The following is a 15,596-nucleotide window of genomic DNA, read 5'->3' as shown; positions in this document are numbered from 1 at the left end:
TATTCATCCCAAACAAGAAAGCACAGATTCAGCAAAGTCAGTTTCTTGCAAATTATGGTATTTTTCCTAAATGCCACAAAAACTATCCCTTTACTCAAGTTTCTTTGAATGCATGCCACCTACTATATTAACAAGCATTCTAGAAGCAAGCAAAAATGACCCTGTAAACCATGAAACCCTACAAAAGCAACTGCAGGCACTATTTATTTTATCCTTACTTACCATGTACTTGCAGTCTTAGAAGTTTCATAGAATTTTAAATCTCAAATGAAACTATTGATATACCTAGTATGCCATGGTACATTCACCTTTTATGCTGTCTGTGTAATTTTTCAATTAACTCGGTTGATGCTTTTGGAAGTTTCTCTCAGGAAAAATATAATTATTTGTTTGAAAAGTATTTAAAGACGCTCCTCCCATTAAAATGGCCACAGTGTGTTATGTCAAAGGATTAGTTAGTGCTTAAACGTGCTTCTAGCAATGACGGATTCACAGATCTTTCCCTCCCTATACTGTTTTCCAAACAGGGTGGTTTGAGGATTTCCTCTAGAGCTTCACCCAGGCCATTATGTTTATGATCACTGATAGAACTATTTTTCACTATTTTGTCCAAATCCTGAATAGACGCTTTTATAGTTTTTGCCTCCACTGCACCTTATTGCTATGAATTCCACAATTTTAATTACACATTATATGAAAAAGTATTTCACCTTTCCTTTATATTCGTTTCTGGAAAATTTTGTTTAGTACTGCATTTCCCCTTTTCATAGGGAGACAAAAATTACAGTTGTTTCCTATTCAACTTTTCCATTAAATACCATTCATTATGTAAGCAGTATCTAACTCTACTCCCTACACAGATACCCCTTTCCCAAGTCAAGGACTTCTCACCTTTGTGGCTCCACCTTGCATAAAAGCCAAGATCTGTGCCTCTGAACAGATCTTTAGATAAAGAAGAAAATCAGGAAGGGGGACCAAAATTAATTGCTGCTGTTCAAGATGCACATATAACACAAGATGCGTATAATGGCATAATGGTGCATTCTCTTTTTTCTAAACTTAGCTTCTAATAATCCCTAAATTCCTGGCAGCCTGCTTGACTGCCACCGCACTAACATTTTCACAATATTATCCACATAGACCCTAATGTTTCTTTCCTGAGTTCACCGCCCTCTACGTTTAAGCAAGAATTGCTCCTTCCCTTGCAGAGTCTACTCTACCTTTACCAGAACAGTGCCTCCTGCAGCTTCTTTGCCAAGGCACTCAGTCTAACAAGAGCTTTCTGAAACATCTCTGGAAGGTTACTATCCTGAGTAAGTGTTGTTATTTGCCATTCACTCTGTTTTCTAAATCACTTACCAATACATTTAAAGAGCACACATGACAGATGTCAACCTCCCTCAGCCATGGAAGTTTACTAGCTATTCACATCCTTTCTTTCCTAACTAATTTTGATCCAAAAGGGAGTATTTCCTCTTTTGCTTACTTTAAAGGCTCCAATGAAGGAACCTGATGAGTAGTTTTGCCTGGTTCAACCAGCTCACTGATGCCTCCAAAATATTCTAATAATTCCTCTTGATTTCCATCCATGAAAACTGTACCAACTCCTCTTTATTTCTCCAGGTACATAGTCCACTCTTTCTCACAAGTGCTATGAGTCTGCTTAAATTAAACTTATTGATCTACAGTTCTCTAGTTAAATCCAGAGTTTTTAAAAAAATGTTGCTGTGCTCTATTTCTCAGACTGAGAAGATGAGTTATGCCACAGGCTACGGAAAATAAATCTGCAATTTTGCACCCAAAACCCCCAAAGAATTCCTTTAGAGCCACTAGACATATATCTTCTGGTCCTGGGATTTTTTTATTTTTGAACATTTGTTTTGTTGATATGTTCTGAAACCACTTCCATTTCAATGAGACAATTCTTTGGTCCTATTCAGCAATAAGAACTGATTCACGTGTGAGAGAGTCCTTAGTTACTTATGCAATGACCACGTGTAAGTAGTTGCCAGATTTTTGTGCTCTGGCCTTACCTTCCCAAGCCTCAGCTACTAATTGGCTCTACTGAAATTAAGGCAGGCTTCCATTTCTGCGTGGAGTTTTTTGTGTTGTTGTTATTTTAAGATTCATTCACTATAACCATCCTCTCAAAAAAAAAAAAAAAGTATAGGGCCAGGCAAACACTAACTTGTCAGAATTCAGTTCCATTCCATTGTCTCTCCCAAAACAAAACTATGACTTTTTTTTTTTTAAGTATGACCTTTTAATACTCTCTTTACTCTACTCTGCTGCTTTTCTGCATCACTTTAGAATAATTTCTGACCACCAGCATAAAGACATTCCAAGTGCCTTATAATATTTTTAAAACAGCCTTCATGCTGCCTGTGAGCATTTATCCTTTTACCTGTTTTTTTTTTTTTCTTTTTTACCAGACTGAATTTTCAAGTTAAATACTGCTATGATTTCTTTTTCTCCTACATGGAAATCACTGTTAAAAAATAGCTATTAGTGTCTTAATTTAGGACCCTGATCAAGGCTATGAGGTACTTCTCTTTGGGATTCTCGAAGACTTGTTTCTATGAGCTACCATTTAATATCCAAAATGACTGTTTGCTAATCAGACTGTATCACGACTTTTATCCACAACAAAGGAATACTGAAGCCTCCGATTTCCAGAAGAACAGACGTCATGCCCAAATTTAGCAAAAAACATGCATTAGCTCAGCACGACAAGGCCCTGTGGACTGCTTCCCAAAGCCTAGTAACACCCGTAGCAGGCAAAGTGCAATGCCAGGGAGGTAGAGTAGTTCCAAGTAGAACTCTGCGGTGTAGCTACTCACAGGTGGGTCAGAGAAGCCCTGGTGCTTTGCCCTCAAAGGAAAGCCAATGAAGGCTCATCCCTGCCATGCCTAGGACCACTCTATCAAACTGTCTTGAGCTTACAAGGACTTCTTCCTCCCTATCAGTGAAAAACACTTAACTACAAGGTAGTGAAACCATTGTTTCAGTAGAACAGATACAACACATTGACAAATTTGAAGTATGAAAGTCACATGCACTGAAAGGTCAAGTGTGCTGACTGAAGTAAATTACCATCCAAAAAGAAAGGCAAATCCAAACCCAAAAGAACCACATACAGCAGTTAAATATCAACAGCAGTTGAAAGAAAAAAAATCCCCCCCCATGATTTTGACAGAACATAATAGAGAAAAATGCTATCTTCCACAAGACAGTAAAACACTAAGTATCAGTCTTCAAAGATTAAGAGGGTGCCTTAGAAAACAGTAAATCAAGGTGACAGGTATGTTTTCCCATCTCTATTAAAAAAAAGCATTAACAAAAGCCTTGCCGCTAGACACCTTTTGGGAACCAAATGCCAAGAACTGGCTTTAGACATTTCATTTTCATAGCTAATCATTAATTTATAGGAAGCTTTGTAAGTACAAATTACTTAGACAATTTAACTAAGTAATGAAAAGAGAAAATTTGAGCTTTTTATACACTTTAAAAGCAACCGATGATCTTTGGTGGCACAATTCATACTTAGGAAGGTATGCCAGACCAATACAGCTAGACTGTATAGACTATGTATTTAAAGCCACTACTATGTTTATTACACCTATCTCTAATATGAACATTATCCCTGATAACCTTTCAGATATTTTTCTAGACATACGTGCTTTCCACTAATTGCTAAATATGCAGGTCAAAATATAAAGGGGGACACATCCTAATAATTATCCTACCTTATTAGAATAGATTAGTTACTGATGATACAATAATTTAACCATTTTTTTCTTGGGTGACCATCTCTTGCCCATTTCTGCCAGCATATATTATTAGCAGTAAAGGATTTAATTTCTCATGGCCTCTGAAATTTAATGGTTTCTGTTATTTTCTCCCCTCTTCCAGTAATGCAGAGAAAGAAAATAAAGCTAAAATAAAAGCAACAGATGAAACAATGCAAATATAAGCAGACATTAAGTCCTGAATGTACACTTCCTCCCAAAAAGACCCAGTACATGGAGACCATGAAAGCTGAAATACAGACCAATGCACAGATATACCAGATAATATTACTACGTTTCTCTCTGTGGCTCTCCTCAAGGACCTGAGACATTACAAATTAAATGTCTCAGCAAGGAGACACAGAAAGCCTGGGTGCCCCAAGGATGTTTTTTCTTGGCAAAAGAGCTGGCACACAAAACCCCTAACTTTTTAGAACACTTTTACACTTTTTTATTTTCCTCCTGTAGTGGATCACATTAAACAAAATAAACACGAAAAATTATCACCTAGAAAAGAATCCCCAAACCTTATTCCAGTAAATAAATTCATTAGTAATTCTCAATAAATGGATACTTATGAAAAACAAGGCACTTTCCACAGCAATTCATAAGCATTACAGAAGTTAAAAGTATAAGACTTTATGCAACCATTTGAACTGTTGTCTTAACAGTTTCATCAGCACACCTAGTCTACACATTTCCAGTATAAAAAATTAACACTTTTGGATCCCCTAATATGCAGTGTTGTCTTGACAAAAGCAAAGGGCCCACCTTAAGAGAGCATCGCAGAGTATGGTGAACATTTCTTGGTACGCAAGAGACAACACATCTGTTTGTGAACAGGGATATAACATAGTTATCACATTTTAACATGGTTTCAACAAACGTACTTATGTTGCGTAGATACTTCCACTTAGCACTGACATAACCGGCAACCTTGCACCTCTGGGGTCGCTGTCTAAAAAAAGTATTTCCAACTGCACTGCACCTAATGGGGGAGGGGGGAACCAAACCACCCTGTCCTTCATATCAAGAACACAGACAGCTTGGCACAGCTGTCCAGGCTTTCCCCAGAAGCCAGTGATTCAGCATGATAGGTGCGGCCAGGACAGGTCAACAGAAAGAACAGAAAGATACTGCTATATGAACATTAACTGGTTGTAATTATGTCAGATGAAGCTATCAAAGCCCGATTACCTTTACAATAGTTCTGTATCCTACACACCCAGGTTCAAAGAAGTAGTGTAACCCCAGGGTGTAATCCTGTTAGAATGAAGCAAGTCTTAGCTATGATTTTAAACAACCAGGTGCACAGGTCACATTTAACAAGCTGAATTATTAAGTGATTGGAAATCAGCAGGTTTTCCAGCACACTCTAAAGTACCTAATCACTTATCATTAGTCCTCTTGCATTGTTTGAAGAACTTAATTTGTTACAACAAACTGTGGTAAAAGTACAAAAATTCAGCAAGTCTAAACGCTACACATTAAAGAAGCAATAATAAGTACAAGTTTCCAACAGACTAGTTTTAACATTTTCTACTTTCACTCTTGCAAATTTGTTCAAACAAATCAACAGGTTAAGCAATCCAAAATGACTAACAACTTACTGTGAACAAAGCTTTCCAGACTACTGGAAAACATGCAGATTTCCAAAACACACTATGGGATTCCAAGACTTTAATTAAGACCTGCTGAAGACGACGACATCCTTTGCATTTCTCAAGACCCCTGTTATACAAAAAGTTAAACGAATGGATCTCCACCCCTTCGAACTCAATCAGACCCTGTGTTTGTAGAAATGTCAATCTTAAAAGTAGGCTGCTTTGCATATAACCATGAATTCCAACAGCCCAGGTCTGCTATCACAAATGTCCACACTAGCATGGTCAAATACAGCTCAAAATCAAAATCTTTGAGATAAAAATAAGAAGATCTATACTCTGAGTAAACAAACCCCTAGAAATTCTTTGAAGTGTTACTTACGCTATCCTCTCAGCTGACAATTTCGATCTAACGAATATATTTTAGGATACTTTAGTTGCGAAGGATTATTCTCCCCTCAACTACTAAAATGACACACTTGACATGCTCCGGAGCAAGGATCTTAGTATTTTACAGCATTTTGGCCGCTAGACCATCGTAGTTTTGCACAGATGTATCTACTTTAAAACGTTTTACTTTTTCTTCTGAGGAGTATAACATTTGACTTCTAAAGGCTTCCCACGAGACTGCACTACCAAGAAAGGCCACGAAGAAATAGATCAAGATGAATTTTTTCCATTGGAACGGGGAGCCCGAGAACCGGCAGCCAATGGAAAGGGCAGCAGCACCGGATTCCTACTCCCTTTTCCTCGGCGCTGTCAGCTCCCACGATTACAAGGATCTCCTCTGCACAAGCAGAGGAAAAACCCCGCAGAGAACGAGGCATGAAGGGGCCAGACCCCGGGCGGGGAAGCCGGTGGCCCCCGGCCAGCAGAGCACAGGCACGCTCCTGCCTGCAACGCCAAAGCAGCGCACCTGGGCGGGATGCGCCGGGAAAAAAGGCCTCGGCCAGGCACCGCTTCCACCCGCGGCGGGCTGACCCTCAGCCCCACGGGCAGCTCCCGCAGACGGCCTGCCCCGGGGCTCACCGCAGGCAGTGCCAGCCCCGCTGCCACCCCGGGCAGCGTCCGCGCCCGGCTCGGCCTCTCCCCCGCTGCAGACCGAGCCGCCCCCGGGCATTTCCACGCCCGTGCGGGCACCCCACGCCTCCGCAGGGAGCCGGGCAGACCTCCCGCGGAGCCGCCGCTCCCATCCCTATCTGGGGGCAGCTCGGCGGGAGGCAGACGCCCAGGCGAAGGCACCTTCTCCCCAGGCGCAGGCACCTTCTCCCCAGGCGCGGGCGGGCCGCCCCTCCGAGCCCGGCCGTCCCCGGACCCTCGGGGCGGCCGCCGCCCCGCGCCGGGCAGCCATGTTCCCCGAGGGCCCGGGCGGCGCGAGACCGCGCGGGTCAGGGGGACGCTCACCCTTGACGGCGCGCTCGCTGGTGGCGTGGGGCGGCAGCAGCAGCACCTTGCTCCCCTCCTTGGCGGACATTGCTAGGCGCTGCCGGGCTCCGCCGGCGGCGGCTGCTGTGCGCGGCGGCGCCTTCGTCCGCCTACCTCCGCCGGCGGAGGGCTGGCGGCGAGAGGGCCGCGCGGCGGCCGGCGGCGAGGCGAGGCGGGGGCGGCTAAAGGCCCCGGGCGGTGGCGGCCCAGCGGAACATGGCGGCAGGCGCGGCTCCCAGCTCCTCGCGCAGCGAAGGGACAGTCCGCCTCGGGCCCGGCATGCACCGCGCCGGCACCCCACGATGGGACTACGGGAGCGTGGCGAAACTCCTGGCTTCGCCGCGCCGGCAGCGCGGCCGTTAGGGAGCGTAGCAAAACTCCACTCTCCCCGGGGCGGCGCCTCCACTGCGGGGCGCGGGGATGGGCGGACGCTGCGGCTCCGCGCCCCCGGGCTCTCCCCACCCCGTCGGCCGGCGGAGGCGGGCGAGGAGCCGGGAGCGCCGCGGTGCGCCCCCGCCCCTGGGACCGGCGGGCGGCGGGCCTAGAGCGGGGGTGGCGGCGGAGCGGGTAGAGGAGGGGGGCGGCGCGGCGAGCGGCCCGGCCCGGCCCCCAGCGGCCGCGGGCCGGTGGCCACCATGGAGAGCTCCGCGGGGCCGCCCGGACTCCTGGAGCCGGGGCGAGGCAAGGCCCCGCCGGCGGCGGCACGGCGCTGGCAGCCATTTTGTCAGGCGGCGAAGCCCGAGGGCGGCGGAGGGGTCGCTTTCCCCGTCCGGGCTGAACGGGCGTCCGTAGTCCTCCCCCCGCGGGGCACCACCTCAGAGCGCCCGCTCGCTCACCGGGGCGTCTCTCGCCTACAGCACCCTTGGAAGAGGCCCCTCAGCCTCAGCTCTCAGGCGAGGCCTTAGGTGCAGGGCCACCCTAGGACAGGAGATGGAGGAGGAGGGAAAAGAAGATTCCCCCCCCGCCCCAGGAAAAACCTGGGCACGGCTTCCTGCCAGCTCCCACCGCCAGATAATGCAGCCAGACGTCTCTGCTCCACCCTTAGAGCTGAACAACAGTGGACAAAGGAGGCAGCCAGGACCACTGAGATCCCCGGGTACCGCAGCACTAGCTGCCCCCTCCCAAGCCCCGATGCCCCTGGCACAGAGCTGCATGGGGAGGTAACGGCACTGCACCACTGGCCTCACCTTTGCAAATGCAGCAAACCACGGCCCTTCCAGTATAGACAAACTAGGCAAAGTTTGTGTAGAGCAACGGGTCCAACCATATGCAAGGCGTAAGACAGGGCTTTGCCTTGGCAGAAAGGTTGGTACAAGTGTTGTAAATCTAAGCGAAGATGGTCATTCTTTATGACTACTCTGTATTAAATTAGCTTTGCTGATGAAAAAAGCTAAGTAGTTCCTACTGGCTGTTGTACCAGCTGTTAATAATTTCACCCTCTCTCCTCTGATTTAGTGTATCCTTAGTTGTACCAGCGCAGGTTAGCTGCAGGACTGCACTGTAGTTGGATCACAGAAATTGGCGGGGTTCAAAAAACAAAAAACAAAACCAAACAAAAAACACCCCCCAAAAAAACCCCAACTAAAAAATCTTTGAATCTGGCATCACTTAAATATCTGCCAACAAACCCTGTCAGATCTAGCAAACACCTAAACATACACATATAACCATATTTAATCAAATGCAGTGTATCTGAATAGTTGCTGCTTTGCATCTCAGCTAATAATACAGCTCTTATGCATTATTTGTACTGAGCTGTGCAAACTATTTCACACAATAAACCAGGAATTTAAGAAAGAAATTCAGAGGTAATAGTTTCCAGCAAGGCCTTGGTTCTTGCTCCATTCAGGTCCAAGGGAAAAGGATGACACCTGAGGTGAGTACCTGCCATCTTGAGCACGAAAAGCTGTTTGGCTCAAGCAAAAATACATTAAAACTGATGGGTTACACAAGAGCTTGGGTTGACCTTGCTTTTTCATTACATAGCCAATACAGTCCAAGCAAGAAACTTTGAATGAAACATCACTGTAAAGACATTCAAGGAAGCAACTGAAAATTTTAAGGGAATCAGAATTATAAACCCTTGGGCTATTTATTAATGACACTTGTAAGACTCCAAATTTTTTGGAAAACCAGAATTCTATTAATTCCATGTCCATGAGTAAGATGTGTGCATGCACGCAAAAAGAGAGCTGGGATACATTAGAGTATCATGGAAGAAATCCTGGATGACTATTTTGGATTTAATCGCTAAGCTTTCCAGTAGCAGGAATTACTACTTCATACCACATGTTCTGCAAATGTCTGTCATTGTACAACCAATTTAAAGGGCCTGTTTTTTAAATAGAACAAAAGCTCATTTGCTTCAATAGCATACACATGTATCCATCCAAAATATGCAGTGAGAGCACGGGACAGGAAGGGCAGTAAGTGAATGTTGCTCCTATTGACTTAGCATTAGCTTAAAGTAGATCTGCTGGAACAAGGAGCAGGGGGAATGAATTCAGTCTCTTATTTAGGATCCAGAGAAGCTCGGTAACAAATGCACTTTGCACGTTTGACAGTGTGAAACAGCAGAGCGATTCTCGTAAAGAAATTCATTTGTCCATACATTTCCCAACACAGTGGGAACCGAAGACCTTGCTGAGTGTTGTCAGGAATCACCCCCTTCACCTCACCTGAAGTGCAGCTGCAAGAGAGATGCCTCTTACTTCTTTCAATTGCTCTCCTCTCAGGAGCCCGCAGCTGACATGCATCTGGTCTCCTGGGGTATGAAGTAAAAGGGGCTGATGCAGTCAGAACTCTGGCTGAGGAAAAAGCATAGCATAATTTTATTTTGTTACGGTGCTGTGCCAGGAGACATTATCAGCTTCTAGGCAGCATACCTAGTGCCCTGCATGCTGAAACACTTCCAGACAAATCCAGGCATCACCTAAAGAAAAGGAAAGGCTCATACAGACAAAATCTTGCTGAGTTCCACCTCCCAATACATCAGGTTGATGTGATAAATGGTGTTATGTCTCCCTACAAACCACATCTCCTTAAAGCATTAAAAATAATAATTTGAATAACCTTTTTTTTAATAACAACAGCTAGGAAGAGAGGTTAGCTAGCACAGTTACCTTGGGGTTTTACTGTTGTCAATTTTCTAACATATTCCATCTTGCCTCATTTAAATACAGAGCATGTGCCTTTGCCATTAGGACAATACCAAAACCTACATTAGGGAGAGAGAGAGAACTACAGAACTCTACATAAGCCCTTTAGCTTGTCATTGAAGCTTTTTCATGTAGTATTGTCTCTCAATCTGCTAGAGACTCTGGAAGGGGCATTCACATTGCCCCAACTCACCTCGTGGTGAAAGCAAAGCCGATTGATTCGGTACATCTTGTGTTCAAGGAATCAAAAAATTTCTATTAGCACCACAAGTAGCGTTATAATTGTAGGAACTTAGGAACACAATTACAAACAGAAACGTAGCCTTGCAGGTAGAAGTCAGTGTGCCTTTATAATCCTGACAGTTTCCCACAAATCTACCACAACAGCCAGACAAATGAAAGTATTTCTGAAAAGCAGAGTCGCATTTTACTTCCTGTTCAGCTTTGCCACCAAGTGGCCATTCCATTCCACATATTTTAATACCGAATTTAAAAAAAAAAAAAGAAAAAAAGAAACTAAAAAACCCTGATTCCTATTCTGAGTAGATATTCCAAACCATTAGCTAGCAGGTAGCACTGGTCTGCTGTCTGAACAACTGCTTTCGTAATGGAGAAACAATTCAGCAAAAGAAGCACATGGAATAATCAAGCCAATCCATCTTATTCTGTACCACGGGGAATGGAGTCATTTGGGATGCAGACGATCCTGGTCTTCCTCTGGCTCCATCTCAAAGCAATACACACTGAAGCTGCATAAAAAAGATGTTTAAGCAAAAAGGTGTTATGTTAAAATCTGACTTTTCCGACACCTCCCCTGACTGAGTACTGCAAGGTATAGTAGCAACTATGTTTTAGTAAATCATCATCTCAGACAACAAGTGCTGTTTATTGAAGTTCAGAAGGAAGTTAGACATAAAAATGACTATATGAAATTCTGTAACCATCTCATGCAGGAGGTCAGATGATTAGAACAGTCCCTTCTGACTCTAACAGCGACATATCTTTAAAACTGGCACAATGCAATGTCCCAGAATCATCTAATTACCCAATAAGAACTTTTTTAAAACTCTAAGAAGGAAATTGAATCACAGGAGAGAGAGAGATATATTCCAGATCCCAAGAGAAAGATGCATAGAGCAAATCTTGCACAGATAAACCAGGTCTGACAGGGGAAGACGTGCTATAAGCAGGAGAATAAGATGAGGAAGACAAAACTTTTAAGAGGTTGTTCCATTTCATTGACTCTCACTAGTGACTGCTTGAAACTGTCCTTTCTGAATTGCCAGAAATAGTATTGCGGTTGGTATAAACTGTGAGACTGCCTCAGAACAAGCCGCATTTTATTTTAAATACATTTTGACATATTGTCGTACCAAGTTTCAGTATGAATACTTGAAAGCTTTCTTTTAAGAGGACACAAGATTTCCCTGCTCTCCAAAGCCTTTTTTTTTATGGCAAACCTTATTATCTGTAACATGAGGGCATCATTCAGAAAGGCTGAAAGCAGTCTTAAGCCATTTTCTCCAGCATCACGAAATCATTATCACTGCAATACTCTAGCTGCCAATGTCATCCAGTGCTGAGAAGCTGCACCGACTTAAAAAGAAAAAAAAAACCCAAACTGAATTAATAGATAGTTACAGGTATAAATTACAAGCTACTTGACTATTACAGTCTATCCCATTACGCTCCCTTGCTGCACACATTTCCTTCATTCCCTGGTAACCTCTATGAACAGGCTGTGGAAGTACAGACTACGTTTTAAAAGCTAGTCAAAACCACAGTCATTCCTTGCATCATATCACAACTGTAAACAATAGGGTAAGGCAACCCAGCCTGTGCCGCTTAGCCTGACTAGAATTTTAGGTGATTTTTTCATACCAAAATCTACCAGCCACATCTTTAATTTAAATCTCACACCTCTGGAGTGATGGTGCCTCAAACTCTTCCTTAGATTCCGCAAAACATTGCTCACTTGCTCTGCCTAAAGCATTCCTTCCCCCACCCTTATTATCTAGTTCAAACTTTTCCTTCCTTAGCCTTAAGCGATTGCTCTTTCTCCTACCATTTGAGACCAAGCAATTCCCTCTCTTCATTTATCTTACTACCTTGATGATATTAATAGTCTATGATCCAGTCACCTCTACTCACTCTAAAAATTGAGTTCACTCTGCTTTTTGCTGCCCTCCTTTGTGTTCTCTCTAGTTTTCTCATAGACTCCACAAGCAGGAGACTTAACTAACAAAGTATTCAAAGCAAGCAGGTCTACATATAAGACCTTAAAAAACAACTATCTTGTTGCTCTATAACAGGAATTATGATGCAAAACTGTGGGTGGTTTGTTTTTTTTTTAAACTTTGATGAAGCATGTTGATCCATGAACATGATATCCTACAGATCAGAGAAATCCCATTAATTGTAAAGGAAACTGTGGCAGGGAACAAACCCTCAAAAGGCGGAGATATGACAACTCAGTTGCTGAAGAGTACATGCACTCTTTTCTCAAACACACATCTGGCCATTGTTACCAGATAGCAAGAGTGCAACTATGCCTTCAACCTATTCCTCTGCATCCTTTTCCCAAGCTACTGAGACCAAACACCATTAAGCATTAATAAGAATCAACTGTTCCATTGGGACTGGATAGTTTAAGAAAGGGTTGAACAAAAAATGACCCTCATAATTGGGCAAACCTGAGGTCATGACAAATAGTTAAATGAATGCAGAAAAAGGATATCCCAAAATAATCCCACATAAGGATTTAAAAGCTTTCCTACTATCTATTTTGTATATGCAATTAGAAAATTATAAAACCACTGGAAAGATGTGGGCTTCCCCCCCCCCCAAACTATGAGAAGATGTTAATGAATTTATTTTCTGCTCTGTACCATGCAGCTCTTCATATGAATTACATACTTGTATTCAAATCAGTAGTTTATTATGAAAAATCAGTTGAGACTCCCACACACATACCTTCCTCTCCATTTTCAGATGAGTAAGGTTTCATAAACATGACTGTTTTATCTGTTATATTAAATAGCTTCTTTATGCCTCTAAGGGTAGTAAACCAAAACCAGTCTACAGCACTGAAATGGTTCTTTTAACATCAGCTGAGGTTTTTTTTCATCTATCTGGAGAAACAAACTGAACTATCAAAGCAAAAGGAAAAATTATTTATGCATTATTTCATCCGATTCAGAACAATTAATACGTAGGGTCATGAACAATCAGTTATTTCTTCTTAAATGTACTTAAACACATGCCTGCTTTCTAAAAACTTGTAGCTGACAATGGTAGTATAACGTTAACTTGATTAACATATTTTATATCTAAAAAAAAGTTAGTCTGAACCTTCACAAAAAGCTGGAGTTTAGTATGCTGTATTAGAACTACAGGAATTTGAAAGCAAATTATTTGAAAGCAACAAAACAAGTAGCTCCATAGCAAACAGAACCCAGAGATTTTTCAAATAGAATATAAGCTATGATGGTAGGTTATACAATTTTATTTATATCTATGTATATGCATCTCACAACCAACACCTTGTCAGACAAGAGAAGTAGAAATACGTATTCCTTAGTTAAAATAGCCTTACGTGCAGCATTCCAGCCGAGTAATTCAAGGTTAGCAAGTCAAGATTTGTAAATCAAAGTTACTTGTGTTCAGCTACCATTTACTCTTCACATAGATATTACATGTTAACATGCTCATGCTTTGATGTGCTTTAAGCTGCTTAAGACAATCTTGAATGGTTTGATTTTTTTTTTTTTTTTTTTTTTTTTGTAATTAGCAAGAGTTCTGTGCTTGGAACTCCCTCAACTGACAGTCACATTAACAATTAACCAGTATAAATTTTGAGTTAAAAAACTGGAATGATAGATAACCTTAGACTGCCATCAAAATCACTTTGCCCGAGTAGTAGAAAAGTTAAGATAAAATTTAACAATATGAAATTATTCTTAAATTTATTACTAAAGTGCAGCTTTATTGTACTCACTTTTCTCATGTATTCATATTTAAAATTTTTTTGATTAGTGATACAAACACGCATAAACATTCCAAGCCTATGATTTACTGGTAAATCATCTGGGACTGGGCCATCCCAAACTCAAGATAACCCTCCTTCAACAAACCTAATGTGTTCGTTTACAAACAGACACTTGGTCTTATTCATGAGTATATTCAGTGCTTACTCACTCAAGAATGAATACTAAATTATATCAATGCCAATAAGGAAGTTTAGGTTTCTTCAGCTGAACTCATCCATTTGCATCTGCTTCCATAAATAAGCTAGCAAACATATTCAGTGTTCTGAAGCAACTGTATAGCTGGTCTTAGAATCATAGAATCGTCTAGGTTGGAAAAGACCGTTAAGATCATCGAGTCCAACAGTCCTTAGTTGGTATTTTTCCATTAATCAAATAGCAATCTTAAAAACATTTCCAAGTTATAGTTTTTTGGTTTTAAAGAATATAAAAAAATCCTTCAATGAACTAGAAGAATGATGCAGATAGAAAATAATTTCAGCAGTAGTGCAATAGGATAGAAGAAACTAATCTAACCTGCTTTTTCTAAAACATTTTCTGAAACATTACAAGTGACTATCAGTGTTAGTAATGGTGGAAGAACTAGCGTAAAAGAAGCATTACAGGTATGTAACTAGGCTTGAAAAGGTTCTGGACTATGCAGTGATAAAATGCTTAGAGGCAGCAAGCACAGATAGGTGAAAATCCCATAATTCTGCTTTTTGCCACCCATAGTGCTGAACAGGAGACAGCACAATGTTAGGAGACTCCAGAACGGACCTAACAAGTGAAATATTTGTAAAACCAAGCATGTTTTTATCTTTGCCCCAGCTGGCAAAAACCCTAACAACCCACACTGTTTGCTCTGTGTCTGTCTATTTATACATACAGCAGTAGTATGTGTTTCTGCAGTTTCATTTACCATGGCATGAACATTATCAGACTCCTATAAAGAACATTGCCTACCCTCTATGTCAGTCAATCTTCCCCTCTCAAAAGCTTCAGCGGCAGACTGGTGCTGAGGAGACACTCTGCACAGGAATCGATCCATTAAAAGAAGGAAAGAAAGTTCACAGACCAGTTGCTGGGTGTTCATTGGAAAGATGGACACATCTGAGTGGAGACATAATGCACGCATTTTCTTTCAATTGGTCTTCTTCCCCTATCCATCTGTTCCTTCCTATTCCAATCCACCATCTCGCTCTTGTCTTTCATTTTCCTTTTCTTCTCCTCACACCCGTACCCTGGCCCTCTTCCCAAATGACATCAGATGCAAAACCTGCATGACTGCCAGTTATCTGGAATCCTGCCTACACTTTATACATGCCACCCCAACCATGCAACGTTAATGGAAAATATCACTAAGACATTTCCTTCCCTCTTCCCAAATTCCCCACATTTTAACATAGGTGCGGCAGCCTTTGTTTAGGAAGGACCAAGCACTTACTTTGCACTTTTGCGGCTCACTTCTCTAAAGCAGAGTGCATTTTGGTTAACTCACTAGTGCTGTACACTCTAGCACGTACTCCATTCGAACAAATCTGCTCCTCAGCAGGTCTGCGTATGATTTCCGTAAACAGTGTGCACAAACTCTGT

General features: G+C 42.4%; 2 protein-coding genes across 12 annotated transcripts in view; both read right to left on the bottom strand.

The window, feature by feature from the left end:
- The window catches only part of PPP3CB (protein phosphatase 3 catalytic subunit beta), a 51,113-nt gene extending 44,004 nt beyond the window's left edge, over window positions 1-7,109 (bottom strand). For 3 of the 10 annotated variants that reach the window (XM_075025804.1, XM_075025806.1, XM_075025805.1), the window contains exon 1: window positions 6,797-7,108. In XM_075025804.1, the coding sequence (XP_074881905.1) occupies window positions 6,797-6,866 (70 nt within the window). In that variant the 5' untranslated portion in view covers window positions 6,867-7,108. Of the gene's footprint in view, window positions 1-6,796 lie in introns of all 10 variants that reach the window. The other 7 variants (XM_075025808.1, XM_075025810.1, XM_075025814.1 and 4 more) reach the window with 6 other exon arrangements.
- A 1,403-nt stretch (window positions 7,110-8,512) lies between these two features.
- USP54 (ubiquitin specific peptidase 54) overlaps window positions 8,513-15,596 on the bottom strand; it is a 115,828-nt gene continuing 108,744 nt past the window's right edge. Inside the window, exon 22 of one of the 2 annotated variants that reach the window (XM_075025800.1) lies at window positions 8,513-9,624. In XM_075025800.1, the coding sequence (XP_074881901.1) occupies window positions 9,329-9,624 (296 nt within the window). In that variant the 3' untranslated portion in view covers window positions 8,513-9,328. The remainder of the gene's footprint in view (window positions 9,625-15,596) is intronic. The other variant, XM_075025801.1, reaches the window with a different exon arrangement.

The sequence above is a fragment of the Buteo buteo genome, chromosome 4 (genome assembly GCF_964188355.1).
Source record: "Buteo buteo chromosome 4, bButBut1.hap1.1, whole genome shotgun sequence".
Lineage (NCBI taxonomy): Eukaryota > Metazoa > Chordata > Aves > Accipitriformes > Accipitridae > Buteo > Buteo buteo.
This window is presented reverse-complemented; position numbering and strand designations above follow the sequence as displayed.